Below are 19,609 nucleotides of genomic sequence, written 5' to 3'. Positions count from 1 at the left end.
GAGTTGGAGGCAAGGGGACTTGGGCCCATCACTGAGATCCAGGTGTAGAACATTCCATTCCATCAAAAAATATGCAGAACTGATCGTTCAGCAAGAACTAAATAAATATCTCACGTGAGCCACATGTCAGCACCTGTGGCACTGTTAAAATTTCCATTTTGTTCATTTTGCATGTTACGTAGGCGTAAGATGCATGAGAACTTGAAAAATTAAAGCCATGTAGTGACCTTCTAGGAGAACACTGTATGGTCATGACATGAAGCAAAATAGTAATTATAATCAAATAAAAATAAAAAATCTAGATCATTAGAGGGCAAAGTTATAGAATATTGCTCAGGGCATATACATAAGGTGAATAAACAACTGCCTCAATGTTTTCTGCAAATGTGTAATTCACCCCTTATTAAACATATTAGAAATTTGAGAATTGACGTGTTTAATTTTATTTTTAAAATACAGTCTCGCTGATGTCAGTACATTCCCACCATCCACAGGGCTATATGCTAAAAAAAAGAAATGCAACTTCAGCAAACACATTAACTCTAGGCAGTCAAGTTAGAGATGTCTGTCTCCAGAACCCATACTAGAAAGACTGGAGCAGCAGACACTTCGCCCTGGACCGTTATAGTAGGCTGCGGACTGCACAGCCTACAAATTAGGCGCTGTCTCACTTCAGACGTGTCTGCAGCACCAAGAATAATAGACTGCATATATTATTGATCAGAGTTTCTTTCCAAACGTCATCTCCACCCGTTTATCAGTGACTCCCTGTTGGTTACGATCAATACGTGCATTCACGTTGGAATTAAATTTAAGCCTTCTGCTTGTCAAGTGTTGGGCAGCCATTTGCGTGCATATGGAGCAAGTTGAGAGTACGTCCTCACTTACGTAAATGGCTGATGCATTTTCGGATCTTTTTTTTTTTCCTCCCTCCCCTAATTGTACAGCCGTCAGCTCTACCGTACACTGCCCTCAACACACCACACACACTCCTTTACCCCCCAACACTCCAAACTAGCACTAAATCTCCCGTTTAACATGAAGTATGTGTGTACATAAGCGTTACCGGTGTAATAAGTGTGTATATATTTATGTGGGAGGGGGGGTTCTCATTGTGTGTACCGCTGCACTACCGGAGCCTCCTCGCGCAGCCGGGAGGGCGCGAGGCTTCCTCCGCCAATCTCCGTTAACCCCCAGAGACGCGAGATGAAACAATGAAACGGTTTTCACGCACAAAAACGCTCCGGTCTCTCTCGTTCGAGCAAAAAGTATCTCGTCAATATCGCCACATTGTTCGACCCGCTGACTCGCGTGTGAGCCGCTGGGTTTGTTGTTCCGACCCGAGACCGTTTTAATAGCGTTAGCCACTTTCAACTACGCGCTCGGTGAAAACCTTCCCTAGCCACCACAGCCCGATACCGTCTTAAGATATTCACGAAAACGTTTGAAACCGTCTCTCACCGGCCCCCGAAACCCGCTTCAACACCGCCACGGCGCGACGAACCCCCGCTTATATCCCCTCTTAACATTTCAAATCCCGCCGTTGAAAAATTCAAAATCCCGTCCGACCCCGGCTAGGCCCTGCCCGAATCCCCGGGCTCACCTGACTCGCCTTTACCCCTCAGGTTCCTCTGGCTCCGGGTTCACTTTCCGATCCTGGAGCGCCGCGGTAGCTCTTCACGACCAGTCCCCGGCACCGGCAGGCAACACAAAAGCGCTGATTGGGCCTCGACGAGCGCTCGTCCCCCCCTGCTCTCTGCCCAGACAGACGGGTTATTGGTCGGCGGCTGTGTCGGAGACGCGCCCCTATTAAGGTGGATGTTGTTGTCTGTGTCTGGAGGGGAGGGGACAAGGAGCTCTGAAATGATGGCAACTAAATGGGCTTGTTATGCGCGTCGTGTCGGCAGCGCAAGGCGAGCTTACTACGTTGGCAGATAAATCGCGGACAGCCATATTAACTCCCTCTTCTTCCTCCGGGCCGAGCGACTGACTCTTTTAAGGGAGCGTCGACGTCCCGTCGCGGCTGTTTTTTAACATTTTTCAACGTTGTTCTGGGCTAAATGGGGGAAAGTATACGGTGTTTAATAAGCATCTAGCAGAAGAACGTTATTACATCGTCGTGAACTTCATGGGCTTAGCCAGTAGTTAAAAGTCAAAAGATCAGATTATGTTTACTATTAAATCTGTGGCTTCCTTTAACACATTCCCATTCATTTACCCTTTCAAATAGATATGACATCGTGAGCAACTTAATGCGCAACAAAAAAATTAATAATAATTCCCATCCAGGTAGTAAATTGCTTACATGAAGTAATTGTCAGAAAGATCAGAAAGCTAGCCAGCCTACTCGAAATAAAACACTTATCGATAATCATATTGCTGACTACCGAAAACAAAGCACTCGTCCTTATCTTTGACCTACTTTACGAATTGGCGTGACGGCTTTCTTTAAACAAATCAAATATAAATACCATCCCAACTACTGGGGAAAGCAGACAACTGAAGTTGGCATGTGCAGGAATTTCAGTGTCTATGATAGCATCGTACCCATTTCCCAATGATTTGAGGGCAACTTGGCTGTTAAGCATTTGTGCTGTGAGACAGTGAATGCTGATATGAATGACCCGGTGTTCTGCTCGTGTTCACATTAAAACGCCATCTAGCTAGGCCATGTTGTACATGGACGCACAGACGATAACCAAGCTCTGAATTAACACAGGTCTAGAGGTTAGATTAACTCTTGTGTTTGTACCCATCTGGATCCAAACTATAAACACTGCAGACGGCCGTGCGGCATAGATTACGAATTTTGGAGTAAAGGTGCTTTCATCCTTGGGTAATCTCGTCAGACCGCGGGATCACCTTTACTGAGCTCACATCGATCAGATCAATGGCGTGCGGGTCTTTCATTAAACTTTCATTGTCTGTTAGCAAAATGATTGCTGCGCCCTCTAGCGGTGGTGGGGCGTCAGATGAACGTAACGTCTCGCACAAATCTGCAATTCATCAGGCTAATGTAAAATCAAGATGATCTTATCGTTTCAGAAATCATAGTAGCCGTATTAAAGAACTTACAATCAAATTTGTTTGAAAAGGAAAAACAAATCTGCAACGCTAGGGGTCATTTGAATAATCCTAAACAAGTGGTTACAAATATTCTGTTTTTAATGTGTCCTTGTGAGCTTGCAAAAATAACATGCAGGTACTTCTGGAACTACGAATGGGTGCAGACTGCACACGGTGTAAGACACTGCTCTTAACCATCTGGTTTTCTACATGCAACTATTACTGTCCTCTTAAGTCAAAATCGTTTTTAGTTGCAGCAGCTGCTCTGCTGTCGTCTGCATCTGATGCCGGTTTCATGTTGCATACATCTGGAATGACTCCATGACAGTTTTGCACTCTAGTGTTCATTATATTTTGTCGCACCATGATTATACATTCTGTTTGAAGAGAGTAACATTCACTTGAAATTACATGTCTTCTCCTCCTCCTCCTAGATGAATCTGGTCCAGATCTCATGATCAAAGAAAAAATGTAAGGTAGTCCGACACCAAAAACCCACTGCTTTGAAAACTTTAGGCCTCATCACAGAATAACCTAAATATAAACACTGAAATCATGGGATGCCTCATATATATCATACAATACCTCCTATATTAAAAGATCCAGCCTGTAAGGCAAGTCTCTGTGCAAGGCATGCTGGATTTGGGTACTGATTAGCAATTTTGCATGAACTGAACCACATTAAAAATCAGTGTTTTTCTCTTTTGACTGTTAATTTGAATAATCTTCCAGAATTTAAGCAGATTGTAACAGGAAAACATATAAAGAGAGTGAGATATGGCCAACCACATAAGTCTGATAACTTGGACAGTTTTCTTTACTAACCTTTTACTTACATACACAGAATCACAAACAGGGATTAAAAGTCACATGATGTCATGTGGCAAAATGAATAAGTACAGTCACACGTTCTGGAGAAAAAAAAGAACATTGTCAAAATCTACAATCCAGCCATTATAATGCGGAAAAAATGAACGAAGGAGGTTATTAATGAGGTTAGTCAGGGAGGCATTATGCTACAAAAGACTATGTCTTTTCTGATGCTTTCGGATGAATTAGAGGTATTAGGATGAATTTAGGCATTTCTAAGAATACATATGAAACTGTCCAAAGCCTCTTTGATTTCACACTGTAAAATCTCCTTTTATATTAAATATACCCAATCGCCTTAAATCATGCAATAATTTCTGCAACGTCTCATCATTGCAGTCACATGTTCACACTGCAGGATGTTAGCTCTAATCCTATGTTGACTTCTTCCTCAGAACCAGTGACTCACCCACACTGTAATGGAGAGAGAAGCACATTCTCTCTACACTAGAGAAATATTGGCAGATTGAACCCAGACTTAAAGGAAGCCTCCACTCCATTCAGCTTTTACAAATCATTCCCATAATCCCACCTCCTCCACTCTTGGTGGGTGAACGCGGGCTCCTCCGATTAACAGCTTTAACGTTCATTTTTATAAGCTCGACTTAAAAATCAAAACAAAACGCCCACTTCCCAGCCAGCGGCACGGTGCAGTCAAGGTCTGTGTGCAGGCCCTTTCTAAAAAAAACATCCATTGTAAATCTCAGTTTGAAACATTTTTGACTTACGACTCCTGACTCCTGATTGTAGTCACTACTTTCCCCCGGGTTCTGCAAGAATCCTGAGTGAAAAAGTCCTGCAAGAGAAAGTGTCTTGTTTTGACTGGTCACTAGATATTTATAAAGATGTCTATGCCATTTTAGTACATTCAACACAGAACAACCAGTCAAAACTTTATCCTTCAGATTCCAACTTTTTCCCATTGTTATATTCAAGGGAATTGTGGGTTTGAGTGATACATTTCCATTCCCTTTTGCCATTTGCTTCTAATGGGTCTAGCAGGTGTCATCCATATTAAGCAGACAAAATGTCATTTGGAGTTGTCTCAGAGGGTTATTTGGAAATGTCTCTCAGGTGGAGGGAGGTGAGAGGTTGTGCAGACTTCAGTATTATGGGATCACTGCTTATCTGTTAACATGCATGACTCTTTTGGGCATTAGAAGGGCTGGGTGAGACAGGTCAGTTTATGAGCAAGTCATGAGTGACTTCTATGCCCTCACAGAAAGACCTCACTAAAACATTCTAGACACAACAACCAATCATTGGTCACCTGAAGAAACATGATTTCAAATTTGCTTGGTCTTATTTGTAATGTTTGTAAAACATAGAATAAAAAATTTATGTGTTGCCCCATTTTACAAGCAATACTTAATTTGGGTTCTCAGTCATCTGAATGTAATTATCTTCAATTATATAACCACATTTTGTACAACCAAGGTAATGTAACCAAAATAACATTTAGTTTTTCTGTGATATTTTTGTTGACCCTACAGGAAATTCTGGGCTGCAGACAATGGATATTTATGTAATTCCAGAGACAATATTTGTGATATTCAGATGGGCGTCTCGATCAAACCCCAGGAACACACACATTGTGGATAGGGAGCACTTCTAAACCAGGTATGGACCCACTTTCCACTTTCCACAGAAATGACAATTACTATTACATATTACTGTGGAGAAGAGTACTGCCTGTTCCTCCCCTCTGGTGGCAACACTACAACACTGCATGTAATGTTTAAAATAGAACATTTTGCCAGTTCTAATAAGGGAGTTGGGTAGGGCAGATTACGAGATCTAGTGCAGCCTACACAGACAAAACACTGAACCGCTATGAGACTTTTATATGTTACCTATTGCCATCCTTTTACAAATCCTCAATATTATCCTAGAAATCATTGCTGTGAAGTGTGGAGCAACACCAGAACAAAATTGATCTCAAGAGATAAGGAACTGAGTCCACAGTTCAGTAATCCAAGGTGACACTAGCAGTGTGACGCCAAAAACCCCCCCAAACCAACAGGACAGCACACACTCACTACATGTTTGACACATATTTGATTAAATTTAATATCAGCTAAAGGCTATAGCAGCTCTGCTGCCACGGACAATTTGTGTTGGCTGTCTCCCACTCCTACATCAGTGGTCAGTGGACCATGGGACCCCTGTTGGCAGCAGCGATACTGACATATGTAAAACAAAAAGTAAATAAATAACCCAAGAACACTGCTATGCCTGATATACCAGCCAGAGAGACACTGCCATGTTAGTGTCACATGTCAGTGTCACTGTCAGCGATATCTAGTCAGCAGTGGTCCTGAAGTCACAGCGTCATGAGCATTTATGAACAGGGTAGAGGATGAGTGACAAACTGCAATGACAACAGAAGGGCTGTAGTGTGAAACTGTGCTGCTATAAAGTGCTCCCATATGGCCAGTGTATAATAAAGAGGCCTGTGTGTACAGGTTATGTAGGTGTACCAGGAACAAGTGTGCCATGGCACAAATGTATTTTGATATTTTACTGTAGTAGCACGCATTGTTAATTGGATAAACAAATAGCTTGTAGCATATTCCAGGATATCACTATGTAGCACAAGTGTAACAGCAGATAAAAGATGCAAGTTGGCAGAAAATATTAATGCTGTATTACATTGACGTGCAGTTTACTATGGTAGCGTACAGTTTTGGAGGAATGGAGTATCTGAGGGCAACTATGAAGTATCTGGTCATTGATTGGATGAAGACTCTTAATCTCACATATTATGACCAATGCATTTACATATTTGCTGTGTTTTATTTACCTTTGTCTTAGCTCGGTTATATTATCCCAAATAGGTGACCCATTTTTGACTTACATGTATTGTCCTCAGGGCATGGTGTAACCCTTACATCTCCACAACACAGCTGAATTTCTTTAAGCTCAGGAGTTGCTAAAGCACTGCCACCAGCAAAACCAAGTCAGCAGTCACGGTGATTCATCACTGCAAGAGTGAGAAGGGTGACAAAAGAAGTTTATCATTTAACAATTAATCTTCCACCAGGAGAGGGCAGTGCGGCACACAAATTGTCCTGCGATTACACCTCTAGAGAACTGTATGATGAAGCACTAGTATTGATACAGCCTGTGTGTCACACCGTTGAAATGGTGCACAAAATAATCTTTTATGAAATGTAGTATTTTGTGTAACATGTACTGTATTTGTATAGAGGATGTACTATCTGTTATATATTATGTATATGGATGAATAGATCATGGTAATGTTGTAGTAGCAGTATTCATTACTGCAGTTATGTTATCAATCCTGCTTGATGCACATTGGGAACTCTCATTTAACAGTAATAAATATATTTTATGGAAAAAGTCTACAAATATATAGTAAATATACTTTGTATAGATCTGGACTTGCAGGACTTCAAGCACAATTTAATTGTAACACATATGTAATGTTATATTTTATGTAAATATAACACTGATGTATCCCTTACAGTAATGTAATTTTTGTTACTTTTACCATCATTTGTGTACAGAAAAGAATCAGTCACAATATTAGAATAAGAATCAAAATCAGAATACTAAAAATTAGACATTAAACATAATTAATAATTTCAGTCTTGTAATGAAGCTTTCATTTGCTTTTATTAATGTTTGACTTCAGATTTCTGTTTACTCACAATTAAACGCTTTTGTGTAATTTTGTCTTTATACATGCAAATGTGTTTGCTTCTATTATTTGAGTGCATCATTTAGCCTCTCCTCTTAATCCCACGTGTACACTTACACTTCATCCTTCTTCAGCAAAACATTGTAATCAGTTTGACATTAATTAAGGAAACCTAAACTAATCCCTCTCTGCGCCCCCCCCCCTCTCTCTCTCTCTCTCTCTCTCTCTCTCGCTCTCTCCTGCCCCCTTGTGTGTATGGTTATAAAGTCATGCTTAAATCTTTGCATTTAATTTGCATAAATGGACATTTCTGTTAACCACAAAAAATTATGTTTTATCTGTCCCTAATAGAAATATAGTATAAATATTTGCTAGTGTTTCTGCTTTTAATGTTAATAACACACACTTTATGCACACACACTGTGAGGTATTGTGTTTGTAGCAGGGGTGAACTTTTTTTTTTTCAAAAATGTACTTGGTAAGTGTAATTATTTCACTCTAAAGGATTTTACATATATTGACAATTTGACACATTCAGCGCCATCACCTATAAGAAGCTGTAAATGGCCATTTGTTATAAATGTGACTGTAGCCCTATTGTTAGAGGGGTAGGGAGAACTTATATATGCCAGAAAATCAAGTCTTCAGAAGAGTCGGGTATAAACGGTACTCTTCAGCACTTGGACAGCTCTACGGCGAAAAATCGGTTGCTTTACTGTATCTTTAAACCGCCGCTCTTTCCCGAGTCAATATCCGCGTCACTTTGAATAACCGTTAACTGCGGCAACATATAGCGTACCTGATACCACTTGTGTTGTACCCTCACACGACTGATGGAAGCGACAGGGAATCAAAATCGATGGACAAGTGGACAAGAATCAAGGTGGGGCGCAATAGGATACGTTACTCTCAGGCGGTTAGCAGATATTTCTCACGTATACCTCAACCCTCACACCGGCATGAATGGGTAAAGAAACTGAAGATTTCATGGATTAATCTGTGTGATCAGTCAGCTGGATATCACCTGAGGTATGTTCCATATTAAGCATAAATAACACGATCAACCTATTAGCCTGCAAAGTTTTAACCAGTAGATGTTTTAAAACTTTAATCGATCCTGTCGTCTGAGTAAATGAAACTTGCACTGTCTCACTAAACAAAAAATTTCTTTAAAACGATTTGTAAACTAAAAGGGATATAGGCCTATCTCAATACCAAAACAAATGCTAAGAAGAAATACTAAAAATCAACCAGAACATATAACAACATATTTATTTATTACGTTGATACATAATTTAATTTATGTATTATGTATTTATACATTATTGCGGTTTTTTTGGGGGGAGGCGGGTGGAGTGGAAGGTTCGGTTTGTTCGTTTGTTTTCTTTATGCAGTCACAATTTTGATTTTAGATTTTAGCTCAATTCTATTAATTCACATTGGTTGTGCTACCTGCTCCTTGTAATATAATGGATAATCTTTCTAGATCTTTCTAGCAACTCTCATTATATTATATTAGAAATCTTAGTGATGTGGATTAGTGATTTATTGAACCTTATTCAAACTATGCAAGGTGGAGAAAGGGTGAGATTAATTCGCATTGAATGTTACATTTGTCCCTTTTGACCATTCTACTTATAGCTCAAAAGTCCCCAAAACATTTACATATATATGATTTAAATGATCTGAAACATATAAGTTGTTATATCAAATTTCTGGAGTAGCATGTTTTTTGCTAGCATATCTTCAAAAAAATGTCATTATTAAACCTTATTATCTGAGCCAGAACCACAGGACACTGAGTCAGAACCACAGGACACTGCTTTAAATGCCAATTTTGGAAACTTGGAGCCTACAAAAGTCACCAGAATAATAAAATAATACAATCATGTAATAATAAATCATGTTGACCCCTCACCTTTCCACAACTGCATGAAACTGCAGTGCGGAATCAGGGAGGCGGGCCGTAGACCGGAGTGACATTAGAGCCAAAGTCCAATGTGACCTTACCACTTAGATCAGGCACGTTCAAAAATATTACTATCATATCTAACATTATGCTGAGGCCGACAACCACGCCGTTCCCCTGACGTGAAGTTCAGCTGGTGGCCACACGCCCTGTGCAGCAGTGCAGTGCCGGTGTGCAGGCCAGCGAGAGGACCTCACCACACATCTTCAGGAGCGCTCTGGCTGGTGTGGCAGGGCTATGAGATTGCAGCAGATTCCAAATGTCTGCTGTGTTTGGTGCTGATGGAAACTCTCCCTGTCACATTCCCCTGTGAAAGAAACTGGAATGTATTCTGCCACTGGCATATGCCTTTTCAGTCAAAGTGCATACATCTGCTCACAGAATATGAGAAAAGAAATGAAAAATGCATTTTCTGTTAGAATTTGGTGAACTTTGGTAGAGTTCTCAGTCTTGTTTAGTCATAGGGCTTCCTGTTCTCAGTGGACAGTTACACACACACACACACACACACACACACACACACACACACACACACACACACACACACACACACACACACACACACACACACACACACACACACACACACACATCAATATTTCCATGTTAGTAAAACCAAGGCTGTTAGGTGAACTCAATGGTGATTATGTAATCCATGCTGTCCTCATAATTCAACAAAGGTCTGACCTGTGGCAGCCACTGTTGTGTGTCATAACCCTAAATCCTTTTATCCACAGCAGAAGGGCTTCCAGAAGCTGGAGGGGCCATTTTCATTCATCAAGGTAAGATATTTGTGTCTTAGTGCAAACAGGGACTGTGCTGTACAGTATTGGTTTTTATCCCTGAACTAAACCCAGCACTGAATGATGAAGTGAAGGTTTGTGCATGGTGTTTGTCTGAAATGATTCAATAGCAGCAGGATCTCTCCACAGATGTCCAAGCAGCTATCTCACCGACAGAAAAAGAAAAACAAACAAAAGATCTCTGGCCCGTACATATGAATTCTGAGTCTCATAAACAGAAAGTGATGAATGCAATGCACTTGTTCTCATATTATTCCTGCAGCCTTTTCAATCTGAGAATAATCTGAGAACAGTTCCCCTGATTTCCTTGTGGTTTAATACATAGGCTTTCGAATCTTCAGAGACACACTGTACTGCAGTATCACTGCCATTTTAACCAAGATCTTCATCTTCAAACGAGGAGGTTTTAAGTGCAAATGTGCACATAGATCCCAGACATGACAGAGAAGGTTACAAGTGCAGTGAAGACTAAATGGGGAAGTATAGCGCTTCATAAGATTATCCTTAGTACAACTTAATTATTTTATTTATTTATTATAAATGATCCCTAACCCTGAACGCAAGACTTTATTTATTGATATGAGATAATGTATGAATATCTGTACGTTCCAGGATGTCAGGAAACTCCACTCTGCTGCTGCCAAGCCCCACGAGCGTCTTGGTCAACTCTTCCGTCCTGAACGCCTCCCCGTCATGGCCGCTACCGGCGTGGGACGCGCCCGCCTTCACCGAGGCCGCCCGCTTCCGCGTCATCGCCACCCTGGTGCTCTTCGTGTTCGCGGCCATCAGCAACCTGTCGGTGGTGCTAAGCGTGACGCGGGGCCGCGGCCGGCGCCTGGCCGCCCACCTGCGGCCGCTCATCGGCAGCCTGGCCTGCGCCGACCTGGTCATGACCTTCGTGGTGATGCCGCTGGACGCGGCGTGGAACGTGACGGTTCAGTGGTACGCCGGCGACGGTGCGTGCAAGCTGCTGTGCTTCCTGAAGCTGTTCGCCATGCACTCGGTGGCCTTCATCCTGGTGGTGGTGAGTCTGGACAGACACCACGCCATCCTGCACCCGCTGGACGCGCTGGACGCGGGACGCAGGAACAGGAGGATGCTGCTGGCCGCCTGGACCCTCAGCCTGCTCCTCGCCTCACCACAGGTCAGTGAGGTTGTGCCTGCTCACACACACTGGATGAAGTGCTCGCTTGAGTCTGAGGAGGAGACTGACATGACTGAGAGGGGTGCGTAGAAGATCCTGGCCATACGAGAGAAGCTACATTTTGTCGTGGGTTAACACAGACTAACAAGCAAAAACATTATCTGTGTGGAGAATGCTGTTTTTCCTCATGGAATTAAAGTTTTTGTGATTGTAGTTCAGAGCATGGAGAATATTAGAGAAAATTAAATGGTTGAATTAAAAAGTCCAATACAGATTCTATTATGAAAACATCCTATTATACAAACATACTATTGTGCCTTTTTAAACCTGTTTTTAGAAGGTGTATTGAAAAACCTTTTTTCAAGAGTAACACAGGGCATATTCCTTGATAGTCATCATTAATCAGCCCCATAGTAGACTTGAACCCAGGGCTGCTAGACTATGGTGCCCACTAGGATTGCTATATGGCTGTAGAGAATGTGCTTGGCTGTATCTCTGCTTCTTACAGTCATTCCAGCTGCTCTTCATGCACTTAACAAAGACGTCATTAGAAGTGGTTGGTGAATGTGCCCTTGGCATTCAGAGCCATCAGGATAGAGACAGATATGTTTCTATGGACAATGAGGGAGAGGAAAGTCTGGTGGGTGCTGAGCTGAGCTGCATTATCAATACTCTCCCACCTCATACTATCTTCCTCTCCCTGTCCCTCCTACCCCATACTGTCTCTAATACTCACACACACCCTCCTTCTCCCTCTGTCCCTCCTACCCCATACTGTCTCTAATACTCACACACACCCTCCTCTCTCTGTCCCTCCTACCCCATACTGTCTCTAATACTCACACACACCCTCCTTCTCCCTCTGTCCCTCCTACCCCATACTGTCTCTAATACTCACACACACCCTCCTCTCTCTGTCCCTCCTACCCCATACTGTCTCTAATACTCACACACACCCTCCTCACCCTCCTTCTCCCTCTGTCCCTCCCACACCATACTGTCTCTAATACTCACACACACCCTCCTCCCTCTGTCCCTCCTACACCATACTGTCTCTAATACTCACACACACCCTCCTCCCTCTGTCCCTCCTACCCCATACTGTCTCTAATACTCACACACAACCTCCTTTTCCCTCTGTCCCTCCTACCCCATACTGTCTCTAATACTCACACACACCCTCCTTCTCCCTCTGTCCCTCCTACCCCATACTGTCTCTAATACTCACACACACCCTCCTCCCTCTGTCCCTCCTACCCCATACTGTCTCTAATACTCACACACACCCTCCTCCCTCTGTCCCTCCTACCCCATACTGTCTCTAATACTCACACACACCCGCCTTCTCCCTCTGTCCCTCCTACCCCATACTGTCTCTAATACTCACACACACCCTCCTCCCTCTGTCCCTCCTACACCATACTGTCTCTAATACTCACACACACCCTCCTTCTCCCTCTGTCCCTCCTACCCCATACTGTCTCTAATACTCACACACACCCTCCTCCCTCTGTCCCTCCTACCCCATACTGTCTCTAATACTCACACACACCCTCCTCACCCTCCTTCTCCCTCTGTCCCTCCTACACCATACTGTCTCTAATACTCACACACACCCTCCTCCCTCTGACCCTCCTACACCATACTGTCTCTAATACTCACACACACCCTCCTCCCTCTGACCCTCCTACACCATACTGTCTCTAATACTCACACACACCCTCCTCCCTCTGTCCCTCCTACCCCATACTGTCTCTAATACTCACACACACCCTCCTTCTCCCTCTGTCCCTCCTACCCCATACTGTTTCTAATACTTACACACTCCTAAGAGAAATTAGATCTAGAGAGAATGTGTGTGGAAGAGGAAACCAGACTTTCCAGTGACTGTCTCCAAAGCATCATGTGACAAAGCAGCTATGAGTGTGTGTGGTGGGGGGTGTATGCAGTGAATGCTGATATATACCTTAGGAGATGCTTTTAAAGTTTTGTGACTGTAGTTTATGGCCTAAAATGCTTAGTCTGAAATGTAAGCATATAGTGTCTGTTTAAATCTTTAAAGGTTGTTGAAGTTTTTTGAAATCTTAGCATTGTCAACATTGAGAAGTGTTCTGAGGCACTGGATGGATTTGAGCAGTCCAGGTGCAGGTCCTTATACTTCATAAATTACCATGGAACTGCTATTGAATCCACTGACAGAGATATAGGCCCAAATTATCATGAGACCTCACAGCAGAGCTTGTGTCAATAACACATGAGTCATACTATACTGTATATCCATTGCATCATTCAAAAAAACAGCTGAAGGTCATATCTGAAAAATACAATCTGTTACTCTGTGTCTCCATGCAAAGGGTTTGGTTAAGTAGGTGTACAGCTGTGGTACTCACATAAGACTATTGTGCAAATTACTACTGTATAATAATTGCATTATTAAATACTGGACCTTTCAAATTTTATAAATGATAACATTTATGTCAGAATGAAGCAAAATTATTGAAAATACATTCAAGTTCATTCATCATTCACAATATTTATTAGCCTTACTCTTGTGTTAGCTTTCTGTTACTATCTCTTATGTTAATGGGTCAGTTTTGACCAGCCATTAAAGACCCTAAAAACAAATTATTTATCATCCATTTTGTTTCTGACCTCTTGGGTACATTGCTGGGCTTCCTGATCCATGACAGTGTTGGTTTTAATATGTTTGTTGTGTCCCACTGGGCCTGTCTATTGACAGCATACACAACAGTGTACGCAACTCTAAACAGCTTTGACCTTACATATCTGGAAATGTCTGTCTTTCCTTGTTTTGTGAAAAAGACAAAGACAGAAGCTCCTAACTGAAGATCAAATGGTTGAAGGAAGAGCTGCTGTGGGCTGTTGGTATATAGTGTGTTTATGATTTCAGTTTTGGCAATTATTATTGTTTTCTAATTATACCTGCATCGGAATTGATTCTAACAACAGAAAGGTCATAATTTTAACAAGCATACAACGAGCATTTTAACGAGCATTTTAATGATCATTTTAACGAGCATTTTATAAAAACAATTATTTTGTTTAAATAGAAGTTCCTGACAAAGTCAAAAAGTCTTGATGCAATAAACCAATTTATGTAGTACTTTTATGCATTTAAAATCTACAAACGACCCTAACACTAAAGGAAGCTTAAGGGCCTAAAGCCCACCTGTGCATCCTTTACCCATACTGTACTGTTCACCTGTACTGTACTGTTCACCCATACTGTACTGTTCACCTGTACTGTACTGTTCACCTGTACTGTACTGTTCACCCATACTATACTGTTCACTCATAATGTACGGTTCTCCCGTATTATACTGTTCACCTTTACTGTACTGTTCACCCATACTATACTGTTCACTCATACTGTACTGTTCACCCATACTATACTGTCAATTCATACTGTACAGTTTACCCATAATATACTGTTCACTCATACTGTACTGTTCACCCATACTATACTGTTCACTCATACTGTACTGTTCATCCATACTATACTGTTCACTCATACTGTAATGTTCACTCATACTATACTGTTCACTTATAATGTACGGTTCACCCATACTATACTGTTCACCTTTACTGTTCACTCATACTGTACTGTTCACTCATACTGTACTGTTCACTCATAATGTACAGTTCACCCATACTATACTGTTCACTCATACTGTAATGTTCACTCATACTATACTGTTCACTTATAATGTACGGTTCACCCATACTATACTGTTCACCTTTACTTTACTGTTCACTCATACTGTACTGTTCACTCATACTGTACTGTTCACTCATACTGTACTGTTCACTCATAATGTACAGTTCACCCATACTATACTGTTCACTCATACTGTACTGTTCACCCATATTATACTGTCCACTCATACTGTACAGTTCACCCGTACTATACTGTTCACTCATACTATACTGTTCACCTGTACTATACTCTTCTTCCTTCTGACCGTTTTTTTGATGTTGCATGACAGCTGTTCATTTTCAGGGCAATCAAGGCTGAGGGAGTCGACTTTGTCCAGTGTGCCACACACGGGAGCTTCCAGCAGCGTTGGCAGGAGACGGCCTATAACATGTTCCACTTTATCACCCTATATGTGTTCCCTCTGCTGGTCATGAGCTGCTGCTACACGCGCATCCTGGTGGAGATCAACCGCCAAATGCACAGAAGCAAGAACAAGGGTGAGTCACCTCCCTGATATGATCATGTGATCATCTGTGATCACATTCCTAATGTGATTGTGTCATTGAACTGTGATCACATTCCTAACATGATCATGTCATTGATCTGTGATCACATTCCTAACATGATCATGTCATTGATCTGTGATCACATTCCTAACATGATCATGTCATTGATCTGTGATCACATTCCTAACATGATCATGTCATTGAACTGTGATCACATTCCTAACATGATCATGTCATTGAACTGTGATCACATTCCTAACATGATCATGTCATTGAACTGTGATCACATTCCTAACATGATCATGTCATTGATCTGTGATCACATTCCTAACATGATCATGTCATTGAACTGTGATCACATTCCTAACATGATCATGTCATTGAACTGTGATCACATTCCTAACATGATCATGTCATTGAACTGTGATCACATTCCTAACATGATCATGTCATTGAACTGTGATCACATTCCTAACATGATCATGTCATTGAACTGTGATCACATTCCTAACATGATCATGTCATTGATCTGTGATCACATTCCTAACATGATCATGTCATTGATCTGAGATCACATTCCTAACATGATCATGTCATTGAACTGTGATCACTTCCCTAATGCGATCATGTCATGGATCTGTTTTCATTTTCCTAATGTGATCATGTCATTGTTATAAGGTATATTTACTACAAATGTCTCCCTAGTAGGAGAGCCTTGTCTGAGACGCAGTGGAACCGATATGATCCCCAAAGCACGTATGAAGACTCTAAAAATGACCATTATCATTGTTGCCTCCTTTGTGATATGCTGGACACCATATTATCTTCTGGGAATTTGGTACTGGTTCCAGCCAAAGATGCTACAGGTGATTCCAGAATATGTCCACCATGCCTTCTTTGTTTTTGGAAACCTCAACACATGCTGTGATCCAGTCATCTATGGTCTCTTTACACCATCATTCCGTGCAGACTTGGCCGGCTGCTTGTGTTGGAGGAACCCGAATGCTTCACCCAAGTCTCTGGAGCAGTTCTCTGGCAATAGGGGAGGAGCTACTGAGTCAGACCTGGGAAGTGGTGACCAACCAATTGGACAACAGATATAAAAGACTTCAAGAACCCAAGATGTACTTATGTCACAAAGGAGGAGTTTTACAAACTACCTTCACATTCCACCGAGGACGTACCAGCAAATACACTCTTATAAGGACCCATGGATGCTACAAGTTTAATATATAGGACAGTCCGTTATTAATTGGACAGTTTTGTTGTTTTGGCACTAGCTATCTACTTTGAATTAAAATAGAAAAAATATATACATTGAAGTGCTGACTTTCACCTTTGACTTAAGGTATGTACATCCATGTTAAAATGTTAATATAGCCATGGAGGAACTGTAGCCTTTTGTGGTCCTTCACCAAAAGCATTCAGGCAATTGTACGCCCAGTTGTTTTGCTGTCGTTGTTTGCCAGCTTTGTATTATTGCATCATTAGTTCAGCTAACAAGAGGTCTAGAACTGATTTCTGGTGTGTCACCAAAGTAAATGGGACTATAATGGAGAACTGCACAATTTCAGACCAAGAACCCAACCCAGGGTATATGTAGTTGTAATAGAGCACAGAGCCATGAAGAGACAGATGTCCCCACATGACCTCAGAGACATTTACCTAGACATTTCAGACCAAGAACCCAACCCAGGGTATATGTAGTTGTAATAGAGCACACAGCCATGAAGAGACAGATGTCCCCACATGACCTCAGAGACATTTACCTAGACATTTGCTAACGGTCTTATTTAGAGGGACTTTCAAAATGTGCAAACATGTAACGTGGCTGGTGCCACGGAGCGAGGAGACGGACACAAATGCTGAGATGAGTGAGATTTAATGAAGGGAATACCAAAATCAGAGTCGAAAGGACAGGCGTGGGTCAAACCAGGAGGGCAGCCAGAACAGGTAAGGTAAACAGGCATTTCAGGAATGGACTAAACACAACGGGGAAACACGGAACGGATAACTGAAACACAGAGCAGACTCACGTAAAACAGCGAACAGAAGAACAAAGTACAATCCGACTGGAAGACAAAGCACAAGGCACAAAGCAGACAAAATCACGGATACTGGACTGGGGAAATACTGGGACTTATATACAATGACACTGACTAGGGACAGGTGATGGCAATGACACGGGGGCGTGGTAATAAACAAGGGAATCACGATAACGAGCTGGGCGGGATAAACAGGCACGGGACACAGACACAAGGGAACCCGGAGTGACAGCTAGGAGAGGGGGCGTAGCCATACGTGACAAAACAGAAGCATTAATAAATAATCATAAGCACGTAGCATAGTCTGAATGTACTACCTACCTTGGTCAAGTGCAAATGTAACTTAAGGGAAATAAAGTTATCAGAGTGCAACTATACCTTATGCAAAGGAGAAATTCCTAGCAAGTGGATAAATGAGTAAATGCTTGAACAGCACATCTGAAATGCATTTGTATTGGTGAAAGTACATATACATCTCATTTTTATGAAGGCTGTATAGTACAGTAACCAAGGAACAACTACAAAATAAGAGTCTTAAAACCATAACTGAAGGACTTCAGAGATCGGTCTGTTTCCTCCACCGACTGTGAAAGATGAAATGAATGTTCCTTCTTTTTGTTTGGGTGTTTTTTGTTAAGGACATACTAAATATCTTGAATCTTACCATGCTGGGGTGTATTCTGGGTATTTATGGTTCACAGATAATATGAGGCTGTGTAATTATACCTGCTAATGATTCAGGGAACCTTTCAAACTTACAGACAGGCTTAGGATGCTGCACAGGTGAAATGTGGAAATAATCAATGCTTGGGCAAAAAACCAGGGAAAGCCCAGGAGCGAATGCACTCTTCTAATGATGTAAAATGATTCTGCAGTCCTGGTGGTGGATGCGACCCTACAAAATGTAGCTGGTTGTTAACAGCAACTCCAGAAATCTATGCAGTGTGTGCGGAGGTGGCAATGGAGGTTCCAGTGGAATGAGGTTGAGTGAGGAGATTGACGTTCAGGTGGTGGTTCTCCATCCATGAAGAGAGCTTATGCTCTTTGAAAAATGGGAAGAGGGTGAGGAGCATAGATGTATTGCTGTGTATCATGGATGCAGCTGTGGTAAGACAAATGATTCTGATTCTGATTCTGAAATGTTGTTATAACATTGAGTGAGCTAGACATCGAGAGGCAGGCAGTGTGCATAACAAAAGTTTATTACCACTACTACAGGCTATAGTGCATTAGTGCTAGACAAACAACGACAGCAAGACACACATCTTAAGTACACGAAAGACAACAAGCAACACCAGCAGCACGGATAACTCTAACACACACACACACATGGGGCACACACAGAAGTACATATATGGGTCTGGATGAATGTAACCACACACAAACACGCCCAAATGGAGGAGTCAGTGGCTGTACCATGACAGTTGTGTTCTGAAGACCAGTCCCAGTAAAAAAAAAAAAAAGAATTACCAAGAACTGTCTGGACTGGGTACTGGAAGGTCTGGAAATAAGCACTAATGTTAGGGAACTAAAAATAAGGCCAAATGTATAATTCTAATTCTATAAGACATTGCTAAAAGCTTCAAAGGCTTTGTTTCAACATTCTTGACTTGACCAAAAACATTAAATTTCGACTTGAAAGTACACGTGAATTTTAGATTATGATGGCTAAGCATTACAGTTGTATTTAAGTATTTGTTCTACTATGTATGATTTGTGTATAAAAAGTTCAGAACCAAAAGTGAATGAAATACTTATTATTACACTTACATCCTTAATTAATATAGCCATAACTATACTAATAGTTATTATTAACCATAATAA

The 19,609-nt window shown here is 41.6% G+C and overlaps 1 protein-coding gene and 1 long non-coding RNA gene across 6 annotated transcripts; both read left to right on the top strand.

Moving 5' to 3' along the window:
- Positions 1 to 1,148: 1,148 nt before the first annotated feature.
- On the top strand, positions 1,149 to 7,525 carry LOC143516917 (uncharacterized). The gene is made up of 3 exons (XR_013131821.1): positions 1,149 to 1,814; positions 5,430 to 5,556; positions 6,809 to 7,525. It is a non-coding gene; the product is annotated as an uncharacterized LOC143516917 (long non-coding RNA).
- Positions 7,526 to 8,327: 802 nt separating this feature from the next.
- Positions 8,328 to 18,882, top strand: gnrhr1 (gonadotropin releasing hormone receptor 1). Of its 5 annotated transcripts, none has more exons than XM_077008828.1 (6): positions 8,328 to 8,629; positions 10,307 to 10,351; positions 10,985 to 11,516; positions 15,524 to 15,731; positions 16,449 to 16,606; positions 16,710 to 18,882. In XM_077008828.1, exons 1-6 carry the CDS (start codon positions 8,460 to 8,462, stop codon positions 16,974 to 16,976), a joined length of 1,380 nt encoding a protein of 459 aa, XP_076864943.1. In that variant the 5' UTR covers positions 8,328 to 8,459; the 3' UTR covers positions 16,977 to 18,882. The 5 variants fall into 5 exon arrangements, with proteins under 5 accessions (XP_076864943.1, XP_076864942.1, XP_076864945.1 ...); XM_077008827.1 differs by having other exon boundaries at positions 16,446 to 16,606; XM_077008831.1 differs by having other exon boundaries at positions 8,549 to 8,629; positions 10,698 to 11,516; positions 16,446 to 16,606.
- Positions 18,883 to 19,609: the final 727 nt, after the last annotated feature.

The sequence above is a fragment of the Brachyhypopomus gauderio genome, chromosome 6, assembly GCF_052324685.1.
Source record: "Brachyhypopomus gauderio isolate BG-103 chromosome 6, BGAUD_0.2, whole genome shotgun sequence".
NCBI classification, from domain to species: Eukaryota; Metazoa; Chordata; class Actinopteri; order Gymnotiformes; family Hypopomidae; genus Brachyhypopomus; species Brachyhypopomus gauderio.
This window is presented reverse-complemented; position numbering and strand designations above follow the sequence as displayed.

What these genes read in the sequence shown, in the direction of transcription:
- gnrhr1 (XM_077008827.1), top strand. Translation starts at nt 8,460, where the DNA reads ATGGACAAGTGGACAAGAATCAAGGTGGGGCGCAATAGGATACGTTAC. An exon ending in TCAGCTGGATATCACCTGAG is followed by an intron (nt 8,630 to 10,306) that starts GTATGTTCCATA and finishes TTTTATCCACAG; the next exon opens with CAGAAGGGCTTCCAGAAGCT. An exon ending in TCCAGCCAAAGATGCTACAG is followed by an intron (nt 16,607 to 16,709) that starts GTGATTCCAGAA and finishes CATTCCGTGCAG; the next exon opens with ACTTGGCCGGCTGCTTGTGT.